The sequence below is a fragment of the Ylistrum balloti genome, unplaced genomic scaffold (assembly GCF_031769215.1).
Source record: "Ylistrum balloti isolate Yb309-2 unplaced genomic scaffold, AGI_CSIRO_Ybal_v1 Utg371186, whole genome shotgun sequence".
Lineage (NCBI taxonomy): Eukaryota > Metazoa > Mollusca > Bivalvia > Pectinida > Pectinidae > Ylistrum > Ylistrum balloti.
This window is the reverse complement of record NW_026782646.1, coordinates 589,071-606,560: the sequence shown is the minus strand read 5'-3', so window position 1 is coordinate 606,560 and position 17,490 is coordinate 589,071. Positions and strand designations below refer to the sequence as shown.

Sequence of the window (17,490 nt, the reverse complement as noted above, 5' to 3'; positions counted from 1 at the left end):
TGGAACCATTCCGTATGAACCACAGCTTTATTATACATTTGTATAAAGCACTGGACATAAATTGATGTATCACATATATAATTACATGTGAACTAAAAATTATTTAATGATGGTTGTATTAAACTACATTTTTATGATTCAAGAAACTCCATTGTTGTGTGTTTAATATATTTTATTAACTTTATGTATGCTTCACCCAAAGGGTCAAGATCGTTTGCCATCGATCATCGTCAGTCATCCATAAACTTCCTTTATAACACTACTCTTCCTTAATGTCTGGGCAGATTTCATCCAAATTTGATCTGAAACATCATTTGGGGTGGCAAATCATTTCTTGAATTCAGAAATTTAATCTGATCTTTAAGGACCTGGGGGCAAGGTCCCAAATACAGGATATATGCTTCAAAGCATTACTCCTCCATAATGCTTGAATAGATTCCATTTAAATTTCATCTGAAGCATCAAGATTAGCCCAGATGGAATAAACTTTGAATCATACTTCCATTCTGAAAAAAACATAATTTTATGTTATCATTATAAATCTAACCAAGTTTGAACAAGATTGGTTGAAAACTGAGAGATCTAAGAAGAAGATTAAGATTATGAAAAACTCTCACAAACGAAACATAGTGGAATCAAATTGTAGTTCAGGCAAACCCAGTTTCATGCCAGAGTGATTGAGTATAAAGTATTGGTTGAAAACTAAGGGAGATCTCTGGACACATAAAATATTACAATCTACGAAGGTCCACGGCATACGTGGATACATTTCTTAGTTTTGAGGAATACATGAAAATCAGTAAAAGCAATAGTAAATACTACTTCAAGTGAAAAGTTGATATCATTTAAACAGCATGCCTTCAAAATGCACGTGTACAATGGTTAGAAGAAACTTTACAAATACATTTGGCCTGATGTTTGGACTCTTTTTTTCAACTTTGTAATTAAAACAAATCTCACCAAATTTTTCTAGAGATTAGAAAAATGAGAATTCGAAGTTTATTGTTGGGGTTGTGTAGAATGAAAATGCTAAATTGTAGTTTAGGAAAACCCAGTTTCATGCCAGAGTGATTGAGTATAGAGTGTTGGTTGAAAACTGTAAATGTATCTTTACAAGATACATCTTGGTTAGAATTCAATGTATGTCCATTTATATCAATTTGAGCTAGATTTTCAATGCATGTCTAGTACGTCCACGAGACAACGGAAAGGTAAAAAGGAACCCAGTCATATTGATTGGTTCCAGTCATTGGTTTATTTCAGATACAGTTATTGAAAATATATTGATTATTAAGTAACAAAGTAACCAACCAGGTACATGTATTTCACTATAAAACATTTCGTGTGTTTTAAAGAGAACCTTCCGGCATAATTGTTTCAATTAATTGTGTAAAACTTCAATGAAATCAGGAACATACATAACATTAAAGCATTATTGTAAATACGGTATAGAAATAATACCACTTATACAGCTTCATCCGGCATCTGAAGTGCATAAGAACATCTCTGGGAGTTTGATGAAATGAATGAAAAGTGTCGTACATATAGATCACCAAATAAAACATTGGTCATAAAGACCATCCCTATTTCTGTGTAAAACAAAGTAGGTGTAGTGTGAGCATTGTTACCATATTTCTGTTTAAATAAATAGTATAAATATCATGTTTAGTTTTCAATGCAGGAAAACAGTGTGATCTTGAAAGACTACAATGCATTGAAAATACATAATTTAACAACAATGAAGTAACACGAGAAAGGACAATTGTCTAAAAAATATTGTTCAACCGAAAATGTTACCAGTATATAGATGCGTAGATCGCATGAATAACAGTCAGTTAAAAATCTCGTAAGTTATTTGAATGATTGATTAGAATGATTATATGATATGTAGATAATGTGATACACATGGAAACAATTAACATATCTATGCTTCCCATTTCCAAAGAACATCTGCTTTTGTTAGCCCTAGTTGTGGTCTGATATTGGCTACAACTGTTTCATTAGTAGCAATAATAGACGTCTGTCTACGTGGAGGTGGTGGCAGCGGTGGGAAATCTTTTGGCTGCCCTCCGGTTGATACCAATACTTGATTAGGCGTCTGTATAGCAACTTGCTTAAAAGGTTTAGATGTTGTTTGTATAAGTGCAGCAGGCGTGGTTGGTGGGGGCGGAGCAGGAGTCGTTGGTGACGGCGTCTTTTGGTTCAAGAGATTTTCACGCAGCAGTTGCACCAAGACGTCGGTAATATCATTGTTCAATGGCGGTTTGGTAGGGAGGATCTGAGGTTGTATTTCTAAGACTATTGGTTTATTTACCACATCTATGGTGGGACTAGGTTGCGATGCCGCTACTGCTGCCAGAATGTTTTCAGCCGTCAAGCTATTTGTCATTGGACTGTCTGGCATTGACATCCTGTTTGCTGCTAGACTGTTTATTAGATCTATGGTGTTCGTTCCACCGATGAAATTGTCATTGTTTGCAATAGGTATCACGGATGGCTGTCCTTTTGTTTCATTCAAGATTTGTATTGGAGGCCCCAAACTATTAAGGAAAGAATTTTCAATATTGTTTAAGGTAACAAGATGTATTGAAGGATCGACAGGTGGTTCTGTTGGAGTTAATGAAACGGTTGGTCCTACATTGTCTATTGCTATATTAGGTTGTTGTGCACTTATCTGAGCCAGCAGTTCTTCTATTGAGTTTTCAATTGCATTACGTTTTTGTGAGTTGCTCATTAATGCAACTGGTTTGGCCCCATTGCCTGAGATAGCAGATTTTTCAGGACCTGTTTTCCAATTACTTTCAGAAACAGCAACAATTTGATTAGACTCTGGACTTGTACTCCCTAATATTGCGGCTAGGCTACTGCTTTTGCTATTTAATATTGTGTTTTGAGCTCGTTTCCTCATTTCATCATTTTGTTGTATGATAGAAGGTAGCTGGAGGTCGGTTATTCTCCCACTATCTGAATTTGTAGCTACAATTCGTCGACTGTTGGTGGTGGTTCTTCCTTCATTAACCACTGACTGCTGTCTATTGTTCCCAGGTGCCTGAACGCCAACCGCTGTTTGTTGGAGTGAAATGTCAGGTCTTTGACCTGTTATAGTTGTTTGTTGACGGTCGTTTCCAGAACGTTGAATACCGACCACCGTTCGTTGATGATCTTTACTTTCAATTGTTCTTTGACGTTGAACCCCAATTGATGGTCGTTGGCGATCAGATTGTTGAACTCCGGCAGCTGTTCTTTTGTCACTTTGAACACCAACTGATGTCCTTTGGCGATCATTTCCTGAACGCTGAACGCCGATCGCTGTTCTTTGTCTATCAATACTTTTGATGCCTATTGAAGGTTTTTGACGATCTGATAGCGAACTTTGAACTCCTACAGATGTTCGTTGACGTCCATTACCTGAACGTTGGACACCAATTGATGTTCGTTGGCGATCAATATTTTGAACGCCAAAAGCTGTTATTTGACGGTCGCTTGTTGAACCTTGAACTGCTACTGATGATCGTTGACGATCATTTCCAGTGCGTTGAACTTCAATCGCGGTTCTTTGTCGTTCACCATTTTGAACACCTATTGTTGATCTTTTGCGATCCGTTTCTGAACCTTGAACACCCACTGGTGCTCGTGGTCTCTCGTTACCTAAACGTTGAACACCTATTACTGATCTCTGACGATCATTTGCGACTCCAATCGCTGCTCTTTGCCTGTCCATCGATGATCTCTGAACTCCGATTCCTGACCGTTGACGACTGACTCTTCCGTTTTGACCTGTTAGAGGAGCTATTCCTATTGATGGTCTTTGACGGTCATTTCCGGCTCTTTGGCCATTTGCCACTGCCCTTTGACGGTCAGAGGTTTGAACGCCAACTGCTGATCGTTGACGGTCGGTTCCCAAACCCTGACCTCCTCTCATTGCACGTTGACTTGTTCCTACACTTTGACGACGATCGGTTCCAGTTCCTGTGCTTTCAACTGAGATAGGTGTTCTCTGGCGATTATTTCTTGTTCCAGGTACACCAGCTGCTGCTATTCTTTGACGATCAGAACTTTGCACTGCTACACTTGTTCTCTGACGATCAGAACTTTGCACTGCTACATTCGTTCTCTGGCGGTCAGTACCTGCATTGGTAATTCCAATTGATGCTCGCTGACGCTCATTTCCTGCATCATTGATACCTATTGTAGTTCTTCTTCTGGTTGATGCAACATTTTGACGTCCTAAAGAATTACGTCCACGGTCCCTTCCAGGTCCCTGGGTGCCAGTCGCAATGCGTTGGCGATCATTGCCTAAAACAGTTGATACCCCTGAACTTTGAGTACCTAAAGATGTTCTTTGTGTTCCGTCAGCAGAATTTTGTCGGTCTGTTCCAGATCCTTGAAGTCCAATAACTGTCCTTGGACGAGAAACGCGTCTTTGAACACTTCTTGCATTGTCCATAATGCGATTCCTATTATTGAAAGAATCTACGGCAATATTTCGTCGTGAATTTGAATTTCTTGACAACATACTTGCTTCTGAATTTGGAAACCTTCCGCCGTTAGCTTGTCTTGTATCAGACTGGGAACGTCCACGTCCTCTTTCGGTGGTCTGAATGTTAGTCGCTACACCTGGATTCCCGCGGGAACGTCCTGTATCTGACATGCGCCGTCGCAATGTTTCCACTAATCCAGGTTCGCGGGAGCGTATCAACGCCGGATCCCTGATTTGTGCTTGAAGTATTTCTCTTTGAATCGGGTCATTAATGCCCAACTGATCTCGTGTAAGCAGAAGTTCCGCTTCATTTCTTAACTGATCTCTTCCCATGGGACGTATTGTGTTTTGTGAAATAAGTGGACCGGGGTCTGGTAACTGTTCAGATAGAATTAATGCATCAAGTGCCCTTTCACGAGGTGTTCGCGTGTCCTCTAGAGGTGTTCCCCTAATTCGTTCCTGAATGCCCAATGTTCGTGAAGCCCTGGAAAGTGAGGATCTTCCTCCACGGAGTCTCTGATCTCGTGGGTCTATGGAATCAAATGGGTTTGCAGTTGTGGGAAGAGGACTGACGTCAGTAAGAGTTTCGATTGGGAACTGATTTGATCTACTTGGAACATTGGATGCACGATCGACAGCTATAGATCTTTCTCTTCCCCGTCTAGATAAGGAACGATCCCTAGTATTCATTGTACGATCTATTGTATTAACAGAACTCTCCCTATTGTTGATTGCAACCGATGGACGATCTCGGGAAGTGGATGTGCGTCCTTGCCTCCCATTTCGAAATCGTTGTCGAGCCAGGCGGTTATCGCCACGGATATCGTTCGGTCCGGTATTGAACGAAAATGGATCATCAGTTACTGAAGACCTTATCGGGAAAACATCACTCCTTCGTTCCTGTGGTCTTTGTCCTCGTGTGAAGCCTGACATCATTCCAAATAAGGAATTTATCATCCCTCCAAGTCCACCTTCATTCCTCTCCTCAGGCATTCCTGGAAAACTCGTGTCAGTCATTTGAAGTAATTTTCTGGAGGTAAATTTAGATATTTCGCTTTTCCCGTTTTCCTTTCCCGTTTCCGACTGAGTTTTACTGTCAGTTGCGGTGTCTGTCTTGTCTGTTGATTGTTTTGTTGATTTTGACATTTTTACTGCTGTGTTTTTTCCCGGTTTTGTTTTCTTGTATGGGGTTTCAACTGTTGTACTTGCTGTAGGCGGTACAGATGGGCTTTCAGGTTCAGCATTGTTTTCGACTTTCCCTGCAGATGTATCTGATTGAATAATAGGCAGGATTGGATTTTTATCTTTAAGATGATCAAGGGTTCTTTGTTTGTCTGTCCGTTGTTTAGCCGCAGAATGGCTGGCAGCTAACTGTAGATCGCTCAAATCAGGGGCACTGTATACGGGAGGCCCACCTGTGAATGAAGAAGTTCCTATTTTCTTGGTGGTTTTTCCTTTTGTAATTATGGCAGAGCTTAAATGTGTACCCGGAACAGTTCCTGCTTGCACTTTTGTTTCAGATTTGTTTTCAGTTTTTTTCTTCTTGTTTGTTACACTTTTCTCATTATGTTTACCAACAATCTTCCTGTTATCGTCCTTAGAAGGAGTGGAATTGGCTTGTGTGACTGTTTTTAAAAGCGGGACTGTTTCACCCGAATTCGTGATAACTGTCTTCGTTTGCTTTTCTGTAGATTTCTCCGTGCCATTATCAAATGCACTTAGCTCATCTAGGACGTTTGCTTTTGCAATAATGTTGTCGTGACTTTGAATTTTGTGCTTTAAGGAATCGCTTAGGACAGTACCTGTCACAACAGGAGTTTGTGCACCATCCGTAGCTGTTTTTCTAACACCATTTTTCACTTGACCACTTGTTTCTAGTATTGACAGGCCACTTCGTGCCTTTCCGTCTGATTTCAGGTCTGGTGACCGATTTTCAATTTTATTTGAACTTGCTTCGATCAACGGCTGTTCTTGCGCTGGAATTGATTTCAATAGCTGTTTTCTTTCTTCTTTGCTAGATTTTACCTTTGTAATCACTGCTTTCTCTGGATTTATTATAACATCACTTAATTTTTCCTTTTTTGTATCATAGATATCTGTGTTTTTTTTCTTTTTCGTTTCACTTTTACCCGTTTCAGATACTGGTTTATTTCGTCCGTCCTTAGCACTACTCACATGGCCACTCTGGTCTTTAGCGTTTTCCAGAAGAATTTTCGCGTTGCTCGATGACGTTTGCAAGAGTGGTCCCTCTTGTGTTGTATCCATATTGACCATAGTTTCGTTGACTCGATATGACGAACCCACAGGGAAGCTATCAAACGGTATGGTGTCCGAGATGATTTTGTTTGATGAAGTTGGTGTGAGGCCATCAGATTGTATAGGGTCCGAGCTGTCACGGTTTGCTATGCCCGGAGCAGTGTCAGGTCGGTTGAGCTCGTCGATTATATTGCGAAGGATAGGGTATGTTCTCCCTTCGCTGCACTGGTCTCCCCTGAAATCATCGAGTGGAAGCGCCCATACCATAATTCCGCCAAACTTATAGTTCTTGAACCATTTCACCTATCAAGTAAAAGTTTCCAATAAAAATAAGTAAAATAACATGTGATTAGAATACAGGAATGTTAAATCTGAGCAAATTCTCGGCATTGTGATGTTGATTTCTCACACAGGGCACGCTATGGCGTAAAATCATTTACCTTTTCTCTGATACTGCGCTCGTTGTCGAAACCAATCCACTGATCACCAAGCACCAGATGTGGAACTTTCTGTACATCATCCCAAGTTACTGCCGCTCCAGATTTCAACATCTTGCAAATCTACAACAGAATATGCCTCTATTGTTATAAATTAACAAATTCAAGTACGGTTAACACACAGATTGAAGATTGAATGAAAATAGATTTGATTCATGTATTATTTTTTTATGAAATATCGACAATGTACATCGTGTTATAGTGAAGGGAAATGCAGTGTTAAGTTATTCAGTGTCAATTCAAATTAAATAAAGATTTTTTAAACAAGGGCTATATCAGGGTTTTCGCCTAAATTATATCATCTGGTTGTACTCAAAGCCGCACTTTGCTTTCAACCCGTTATGTTACAACTTTTGTTTTAATTATATAAATATCTCGTTTCTGTATACATGGCAACATGATTCGATCCATGGCAACATCCTTCAGTCGATTTTTAATAGTTAATCTTTCGGGGTAAATCTTGTAGGTAATCAAGACACTTGTTTTTGGATCATGCTCAACTTGATAAGCTGTGTGTATAGAAGTGTACCTCGTAGTAGGCCAGGAAGCCCGCTTCTTTTGTAAACGTGCCACTGACACTCCCGCCACTAACACCATCCCCGACTGCTTTCTTGTTGGAATCAGTCAGTGTAAATCCTCGACCGAACTGTGGAAACCCGAGGATGAGTTTGTTGGCTTGAGCACCCATGCGTATCCAATAGTTCATCGTCCATGCCTGCATAAACAGTAAAAGCATGACTATTGTATTACAGACAGAAAGTTAGTAGTAAATCAGGTTTCCACAGGGAGACCAACGTTCTGAAACCCCATGGGAGTTTTGCACCTATTTTTGTAGCTCAAATATTAGTCGTTTGGATAGAGGGAACCCACAGTACTAATAGATACAATAAGGGCAAACTGAAAGCTTACCGAACATGGTGTTAGGGTGGTCGGAAACAGCTTATGTCTCGTCGGAATCATTGTACATAGGAGTATAGTACAGTCGAAAAGACACTACGTACGCCAGTGCTAGTACGATTCATACTGGTCATCTGACTGATGAAGGTGACAGTGTAGTCATCGAAACGTAGCACACTAATCTTCTACTTCTTTCATTCTTTTGACATTACCAGCATGAAAAAAAAATGTTCTGAAATACTTACAACATTGAGTTTGGACTGGTACTCAGTGGTGTCGACTTTTCGTTTGAACAGGGCGCTGTGATGGCCGGTAGATTTGTCCCACATTCCGTGATAGTTGTATGTCATCACATTGATCATATCACAATACCTGAAATAAGTTGGCAGTGTACACGACATTTAGTAGGTAATTCCTTGCATTGTGTATTAATAGTTTTGTATATAAAAAGCTCTTTTTTAATATAACCTTATCTCATTCCTAGCTGATGGAACGCCTACGTTCGCTTATTAGGTCCTACCAGTGAAAGTGGGGAAGGGACTATTCCTCTCCGTCGGGCGTCCGTCCGTTCGTGCATAGCCTCCCAATCTACCACATAGCCTCCCAATCTATCAATAGAAGTGTGTCCAAAAACCCGCGCTGCATGTTTAAAAACCAATCTATCAACTGGGGCTAATACATTCTAAACATGCCTTTGAAAATTACGGAGCGCTCCCTCACAACCACACCGACTCGGAAGTTGACACTATAATAATATAGTACTAGTAATCATTCAATTTAAGGCATTGTATTGATTAAAATTGGAAAAATAAGTATTGAAAGTCTGTATTTGTACCAATAATATTTGTTTAACAATTTGGGCGTGTTGATTTACGACTAATTTGTGTGGCGATATCTACAGGAATCAGTCATAATAATTCACATCCGTTGTGATGGTCGCGGAATGGGCGAACGGTTTACACATCGGCGTTCCAAAAATGATACTATTGACAAGTGGTTCGAAACTCGGATAAAAATCAATAGAATATTTCGTTAAAATCAAACACATTCATTTTGAAAATCAATTGATTATCTGTTCTGAATGTGTCGAGTTCCTGTAGATAGGCATGAACGTCTAAAAAACATGGGGTGTTGTCAGAGTCAGATGTATGTTGTCGTGCAGTCCTTTCGGAGCTTGGAACTGACTTCTGTGATACAGCTCGGTGTTATATTCCAGTAATAAATACATTGTAAGTAATATTCCTATCATTATCAATCACAGAAAAATTCAGACGTAACTTTTTATTAGCTTATGTCTAAAAACAGGAAGCATTTAATCAGTGTACATAAATGACACATGTACCTTTCAATGTTGTATTGCTTTCCATTTGGAACTATGATTCAGAGAAAGTTTGATAACTTGTGCTCAATCCCATGGTATATATTTGACGCAAATAAAATGTTTAACTGAATTTAAAATTAAACAAGATAAATAAATGGAAATACCTCTTTTGAATTTGAACTGTGATGAAATTATCATTTTATTTCACCATCACTATAGTCTCGGTATTACATGTATATTACTTGATTTTCAGTCACGAGTGCAGGTGGATGACCAAATGTTGACCTTAGGAGGTCCTCTAATAAGTTAGTATTTGAATATTAATCTATGTTTGTACACCGTAGACGGATAATACCTTCTATACTGACTGAAAATGGTACCATGCTGAAACTTAGGTTAGGAAAAGTTTTATCGTTGATGTTTTGACGAAGGACCAGACCTTACAATTTAAACATCGTATGATGCATCTTCGCACACAGCGCTTGTTTAGAACTGTTCTGTATAGTGGTTTTCAGTAAATGTCGGGACTCTCTTATTTATCAACTAAAATCTGTTAAAACAATTTCTTGGCATGCATGGCCATGTACATTAATCAGGATAATGAAAAGTTTCGAAATTATAACATTACTACTCTCCCTCGGAAACGGATATGATCCAGGTCCTGTTTAAAGTGAAATAATAATCATTTGCAGAAAAACGAAAGTAGCAAATTCGCATGACAAGATGGCCAGGCTCATATCTAAAACTTGTTCGGCGTCGTGAAAATGTTTATTTTCTTAAATCGTTTGAAAGATTTGAATCTAAAGATTAGACAAATGTGTCTGAATCCAGATAATCAGTGTTAAAACCGGGCATGGTAGTGAATAAAAAAGTGCATGAAATAAGATATATTAGAGACGTATTTAACACAAGACAAATCCTGTAGGCGTCTCTGGATATCTGTGTGCGTGAATGTTGCCGTATAGGGGCCGTATAGGGAGTCGTCCATTACTTCCGGTACCAATATTTTTGAACGCCCTCTGGCGTCACAAATTTAAGTTGAATATTCGGGTCATTATTCTAACTTGTCCTTTTATTTTATCTTATAGTATTGTATTTCATTTTGTTTGATTTTTTTCTTTTTCTATTTTGTGTTTTCAATCTTAGTTTTCACATTTCGAATAACATTTGTATTACTTGCTCAGTCCCGTTTTTAATGAAAAAATAACAAATGATGAAAGAATCTTAAGCAAAAATTGTACCGCAACTATCATTATTATCACGGGAAAAATCAATGACAAATATGAAAAGTTGATTAAAACTGCAAAATACTGACGCTAAATTTCAAGTTCAAAAATACAAAATACAACAGGAAGGTAATCAATATAAACAACAAAAGAGTTTATAACATGTTAAACCTGAATTTTTAAGTTAAAATACAGAAATGGAAATTCTAAAAAGTAAAAATCAAGAGTTAAAATTGTCATCTAATATCATATTGGTAAAAGAAAACAATTTTTTAACATTAGCGATGATTACATAAATAATAAAAAAATAGTTAGAAAAATAGAATAAAATAAGAATGAAAACATTATGTAAGAATTATGGCTCTTTTAACCCTCCATACATTGGTGATGAAAATGTATAATTATGCTTTATAAGCACTTTTAACCCTCCATACATTGGTGATGAAAATGTATAGATATGCTTTATAAGCACTTTTAACCCTCCATAAATTGGTGATGAAAATGTATAGATATGCTTTATAAGCACTTTTAACCCTCCATAAATTGGTGATGACAATGTATAGTTATGCTTTATAAGCACTTTTAACCCTCCATACATTGGTGATGAAAATGTATAATTATGCTTTATAAGCACTTTTAACCCTCCATACATTGGTGATGAAAATGTATAGCTATGCTTTATAAGCACTTTTAACCCTCCATAAATTGGTGATGAAAATGTATAGATATGCTTTATAAGCACTTTTAACCCTCCATAAATTGGTGATGACAATGTATAGTTATGCTTTATAAGCACTTTTAACCCTCCATACATCGGTATATATCATTACAGTTTAATCATCATTAGTTTGTCGGGGCCGGTGTGTGCTGCTTTAGCAATACTCCGTTTTCTTGTTATACAAACCTTTCTCTTAAGGGGTTGGGGGGTTGGGGGGGGGGGTTGGGGGGCTGGGGGCGAGAGCCTGTGGCCCTGAACTACATTTTAATTTGAAATTCATATCGTGCCTGGTGACCGGTTTTTAGTTAATACTGCGACAGATGCCAAACGAAGTATACTCCGGATAAATTTCAGTCTTCCCAATACCTACATGATATAGAGCATTACAGCTGGTAGGAATATTAACATAAGTATGTAGACCTTACTTACAGTGACACATCAGGCACTTTGTAACCTTGGTCGATCTTGTCCTGGCTAGCCGGAACTGCAATAGACAGCAAAAGTCTATCTCGTACTGCTGCCCTCTCCTCCTTTTCAAACACAGTGCTGACTTCCTATACCATATAATAAAAAACAAATGAGTATTTTATCATTATTATTATCATCAATAATTTTGGTTCTACACCACGCTGTCGACAGGTTTCACTCCAACATTTGTACTGCTCAGGTACAATACATACCTTGAGAAGAAGAGAGAGGTTTTCTTTATCACTTGGAGCACCGCCATTACTACCAGGGAATTCCCAGTCGATATCGAGTCCATCAAAATGTCTTTTTCGTAGAAAAGTAACAGAAGTTGTCGCAAATTCCTTTCTTCCCGCTGCGGTTGCTGCCAAATCAGAGAAAGGTTTTCCACCGGCATTCCATCCTCCCACCGAAAGTAAAACCTTCAACTTGGGATTAATTTTCTTCAGGTCTGTCACGTGTTCATATCTAAAATACAGACGTTTTTATAGAAATTTTTTTAAGTTAACACATTTCTGATTTATTTTACATGATAGGAGACATGATTAATGATTTAACTTTTTTGTGTTTCTTTGTTGACAAGAAAAAAAACCCAATAACACTTAACATAGTTATAGGCAACTTACAGTAATTAATCACGGGGCAAGCATAAGGTGACAGGCAAAACGTCACAAACAATGTGTTAAACGTCATACAGAATGTGTTAAACGTCATAAACATTGTGTTAAAAGTCACAAACAAAGTGTTAAAGTTTTAGAACCAAACATCTTTCGATGTCTATTGACCTGTGCGACGAAACATTGACCCTAATTAATGAATACCGATGAACTCGTCATTTTTAAGCACCCTTGATACTAGGACAATACACCCGCAGTTTGTACTGTTAAACCCCATCAGACTTGTAGTGTGTATCTTATATATCACATCTTTGTTTAATTGTAAAACAAATATAGGTGTGAATCCGAATCACCTCGTTAGAAATACAGGTGTCCGTAAAACTACTATTGTTGGTGTTTGTAGGCGAGCACCTGGTGGTTGTCGAGGCCTCTCTAGACACGTCACTTCGGTAATATTTTATGTCTAAGTAACGACCCTCTTACGATGCACATGTTCAACAACATGATGATATTGGTAATATATGTCTCGCGGCATCACGATCGTTCCTCTGGACATATACACCCACACTGAATACAGTATTCAGAAGTCCAAACAAACAATAAGGCGCTGGATGGGTTATTATAAACGCTACCTAGCCGATTTGCATTCCTTCCATAGCATTCTGAATGGTAGATTTCCTTTCTGAGAGAGAGAGAGAGAGAGAGAGAGAGAGAGAGAGAGAGAGAGAGAGAGAGAGAGAGAGAGAGAGAGAGAGAGAGAGAGAGAGAGAGAGAGAGAGAGAGAGAGAGAGAGAGAGAGAGAGAGAGAGAGAGAGAGAGAGAGAGAGAGAGAGAGAGAGAGAGAGAGAGAGAGAGAGAGAGAGAGAGAGAGAGAGAGAGAGAGAGAGAGAGAGAGAGAGAGAGAAACTATATATTGGTAGTTCTGTGTAATTAAGATAACTCAGGGCATGGGCCAGACGTGATCAGATAAAGTAATAGTACAATAGCTTCTGACATCAGAAATGACGACATTGCCTCAGGCGGCGCCACGTGAAGTAATATTTTCTCCAGTCCTCAATATAAATGGTCACTCCTTTATCCCAGAACCCGTAGGCAGTCTACAGATTATTGTATTATATCTCTGCACTCAATGGCATCACCATGTTTTTGAAATATCCCGATAGCATGCCATATGGAAACTGGAAAATCTTCTGACATTTTAGTTATTTTCATAAGCTACTAAAAAGGAAAAAATCCTGTTTCCAAGAATAATGCAAGATACACTTTCTTAATTTAGAGAATTGGAGATTTTTACCACAAGCGCTATAATGTGATTTGTCCTTTAACACTTCAAAGTATTTCTACGATAAGAAAAAAACGACCTGTCTTTGTCAAGGCCAGTAAAACGATCCCATGAGAATATATGGTACATGTTTGTTCCTTTATCGAGGTTATGTATCGCTGGCGATGCTATTTCGTTACGACATTGTCAGTATATTTTCTATCAATCTGAGGATTTCAGTCCCGGCAATATTTTGAAAATAATATGTGAATTGCTTGATGTTATAGAACACACTCATATAATTGACCCAAATAATAATTGATGATCATAAGTCAAATCATTTTTTTTTTTTTTGAAAATAAAATAATATCAAATGAAAAAAGAAGACAAGTGGTCGATTCCTGGGAGGATAAACCAGACAGATATCTAGTTCCTCCAGGACAAACACTGTGGTGGAGTGACTGATATCTAGTTCCTCCAGGACAAACACTGTGGTGGAGTGACTAATATCTAGTTCCTCCAGGACAAACATTTTGGTGGAGTGACTGAAATCAATTACTCAAATACAACACTGTGGTGGAGTGACAGATATCTAGTTCCTCCAGGACAAACATTGTGGTGGAGTGACTGAAATCAATTACTCAAATACAACACTGTGGTGGAGTGACAGATATCTAGTTCCTCCAGGACAAACATTGTGGTGGAGTGACTGAAATCAATTACTCAAATACAACACTGTGGTGGAGTGACAGATATCTAGTTCCTCCAGGACAAACACTGTTGTGGAGTGACAGATATCTAGTTCCTCCAGGACAAACACTGTGGTGGAGTGACAGATATCTAGTTCCTCCAGGACAAACACTGTGGTGGAGTGACTGATATCTAGTTCCTCCAGGACAAACATTTTGGTGGAGTGACTGAAATCAATTACTCAAATACAACACTGTGGTGGAGTGACAGATATCTAGTTCCTCCAGGACAAACACTGTGGTGGAGTGACAGATATCTAGTTCCTCCAGGACAAACACTGTGGTGGAGTGACAGATATCTAGTTCCTCCAGGACAAACACTGTGGTGGAGTGACAGATATCTAGTTCCTCCAGGACAAACACTGTGGTGGAGTGACAGATATCTAGTTCCTCCAGGACAAACACTGTGGTGGAGTGACTGATATCTAGTTCCTCCAGGACAAACATTGTGGTGGAGTGACTGATATCTAGTTCCTCCAGGACAAACATTGTGGTGGAGTGACAGATATCTAGTTCCTCCAGGACAAACATTGTGGTGGAGTGACTGAAATCAATTACTCAAATACAACACTGTGGTGGAGTGACAGATATCTAGTTCCTCCAGGACAAACATTGTGGTGGAGTGACTGAAATCAATTACTCAAATACAACACTGTGGTGGAGTGACAGATATCAAGTTCCTCCAGGACAAACACTGTGGTGGAGTGTTAGATTTCTAGTTCCTCCAGGACAAACACTGTGGTAGAGTGACAGATATCTAGTTCCTCCAGGACAAACACTGTAGTGAAGTGACAAATATCTAGTTCCTCCAGGACAAACACTGTAGTGAAGTGACAGATATCTAGTTCCTCCAGGACAAACACTGTGGTGGAGTGACAGATATCTAGTTCCTCCAGGACAAACACTGTAGTGAAGTGACAGATATCTAGTTCCTCCAGGACAAACACTGTGGTGGGAGTGACAGATACCTAGTTCCTCAAGGACAAACACTGTAGTGAAGTGACAGATATCTAGTTCCTCCAGGACAAACACTGTAGTGAAGTGACAGATATCTAGTTCCTCCAGGACAAACACTGTGGTGGAGTGTTAGATTTCTAGTTCCTCCAGGACAAACACTGTGGTAGAGTGACAGATATCTAGTTCCTCCAGGACAAACACTGTAGTGAAGTGACAGATATCTAGTTCCTCCAGGACAAACATTGTGGTGGAGTGACTGATATCTAGTTCCTCCAGGACAAACATTGTGGTGGAGTGACTGAAATAAATTACTCAAATACAACACTGTGGTGGAGTGACAGATATCTAGTTCCTCCAGGACAAACATTGTGGTGGAGTGACTGAAATCAATTACTCAAATACAACACTGTGGTGGAGTGACAGATATCTAGTTCCTCCAGGACAAACACTGTGGTGGAGTGACAGATATCTAGTTCCTCCAGGACAAACACTGTGGTGGAGTGACAGATATCTAGTTCCTCCAGGACAAACACTGTGGTGGAGTGACTGATATCTAGTTCCTCCAGGACAAACATTTTGGTGGAGTGACTGAAATCAATTACTCAAATACAACACTGTGGTGGAGTGACAGATATCTAGTTCCTCCAGGACAAACATTGTGGTGGAGTGACTGAAGGGATCTCAAATACACACTGTGGTGGAATTATCAATTACTCAAATACAACACTGTGGTGGAGTGACAGATATCTAGTTCCTCCAGGACAAACATTGTGGTGGAGTGACTGAAATCAATTACTCAAATACAACACTGTGGTGGAGTGACAGATATCTAGTTCCTCCAGGACAAACACTGTGGTGGAGTGACAGATATCTAGTTCCTCCAGGACAAACACTGTGGTGGAGTGACAGATATCTAGTTCCTCCAGGACAAACACTGTGGTGGAGTGACAGATATCTAGTTCCTCCAGGACAAACACTGTGGTGGAGTGACTGATATCTAGTTCCTCCAGGACAAACACTGTGGTGGAGTGACAGATATCTAGTTCCTCCAGGACAAACACTGTGGTGGAGTGACAGATATCTAGTTCCTCCAGGACAAACACTGTGGTGGAGTGACAGATATCTAGTTCCTCCAGGACAAACACTGTGGTGGAGTGACAGATATCTAGTTCCTCCAGGACAAACACTGTGGTGGAGTGACTGATATCTAGTTCCTCCAGGACAAACACTGTGGTGGAGTGACTGATATCTAGTTCCTCCAGGACAAACACTGTGGTGGAGTGACATATATCTAGTTCCTCCAGGACAAACATTGTGGTGGAGTGACTGAAATCAATTACTCAAATACAACACTGTGGTGGAGTGACAGATATCTAGTTCCTCCAGGACAAACATTGTGGTGGAGTGACTGAAATCAATTACTCAAATACAACACTGTGGTGGAGTGACAGATATCAAGTTCCTCCAGGACAAACACTGTGGTGGAGTGTTAGATTTCTAGTTCCTCCAGGACAAACACTGTGGTGGAGTGACAGATATCTAGTTCCTCCAGGACAAACACTGTGGTGGAGTGACAGATATCTAGTTCCTCCAGGACAAACACTGTGGTGAAGTGACAGATATCTAGTTCCTCCAGGACAAACACTGTGGTGGAGTGACAGATATCTAGTTCCTCCAGGACAAACACTGTGGTGGAGTGACAGATATCTAGTTCCTCCAGGACAAACACTGTGGTGGGAGTGACAGATACCTAGTTCCTCCAGGACAAACACTGTAGTGAAGTGACAGATATCTAGTTCCTCCAGGACAAACACTGTGGTGGAGTGACAGATATCTAGTTCCTCCAGGACAAACACTGTGGTGGAGTGACAGATATCTAGTTCCTCCAGGACAAACACTGTGGTGGAGTGACAGATATCTAGTTCCTCCAGGACAAACACTGTAGTGCAGTGACAGATATCTAGTTCCTCCAGGACAAACACTGTAGTGAAGTGACAAATATCTAGTTCCTCCAGGACAAACACTGTGGTGGAGTGACAGATATCT

At 39.5% G+C, this 17,490-nt stretch overlaps 1 protein-coding gene across 1 annotated transcript in view; it reads right to left on the bottom strand.

Moving 5' to 3' along the window:
- Window positions 1-1,924: 1,924 nt before the first annotated feature.
- The window catches only part of LOC132561275 (uncharacterized), a 32,360-nt gene continuing 16,794 nt past the window's right edge, over window positions 1,925-17,490 (bottom strand). Inside the window, exons 3-9 of the mRNA XM_060226001.1 lie at window positions 12,076-12,328; window positions 11,825-11,949; window positions 8,376-8,502; window positions 7,763-7,948; window positions 7,177-7,296; window positions 4,072-7,039; window positions 1,925-4,032 (exon numbers count right to left, since the gene is read on the bottom strand). Coding sequence (XP_060081984.1) covers window positions 1,925-4,032; window positions 4,072-7,039; window positions 7,177-7,296; window positions 7,763-7,948; window positions 8,376-8,502; window positions 11,825-11,949; window positions 12,076-12,328 — 5,887 coding nt within the window. The remainder of the gene's footprint in view (window positions 4,033-4,071; window positions 7,040-7,176; window positions 7,297-7,762; window positions 7,949-8,375; window positions 8,503-11,824; window positions 11,950-12,075; window positions 12,329-17,490) is intronic.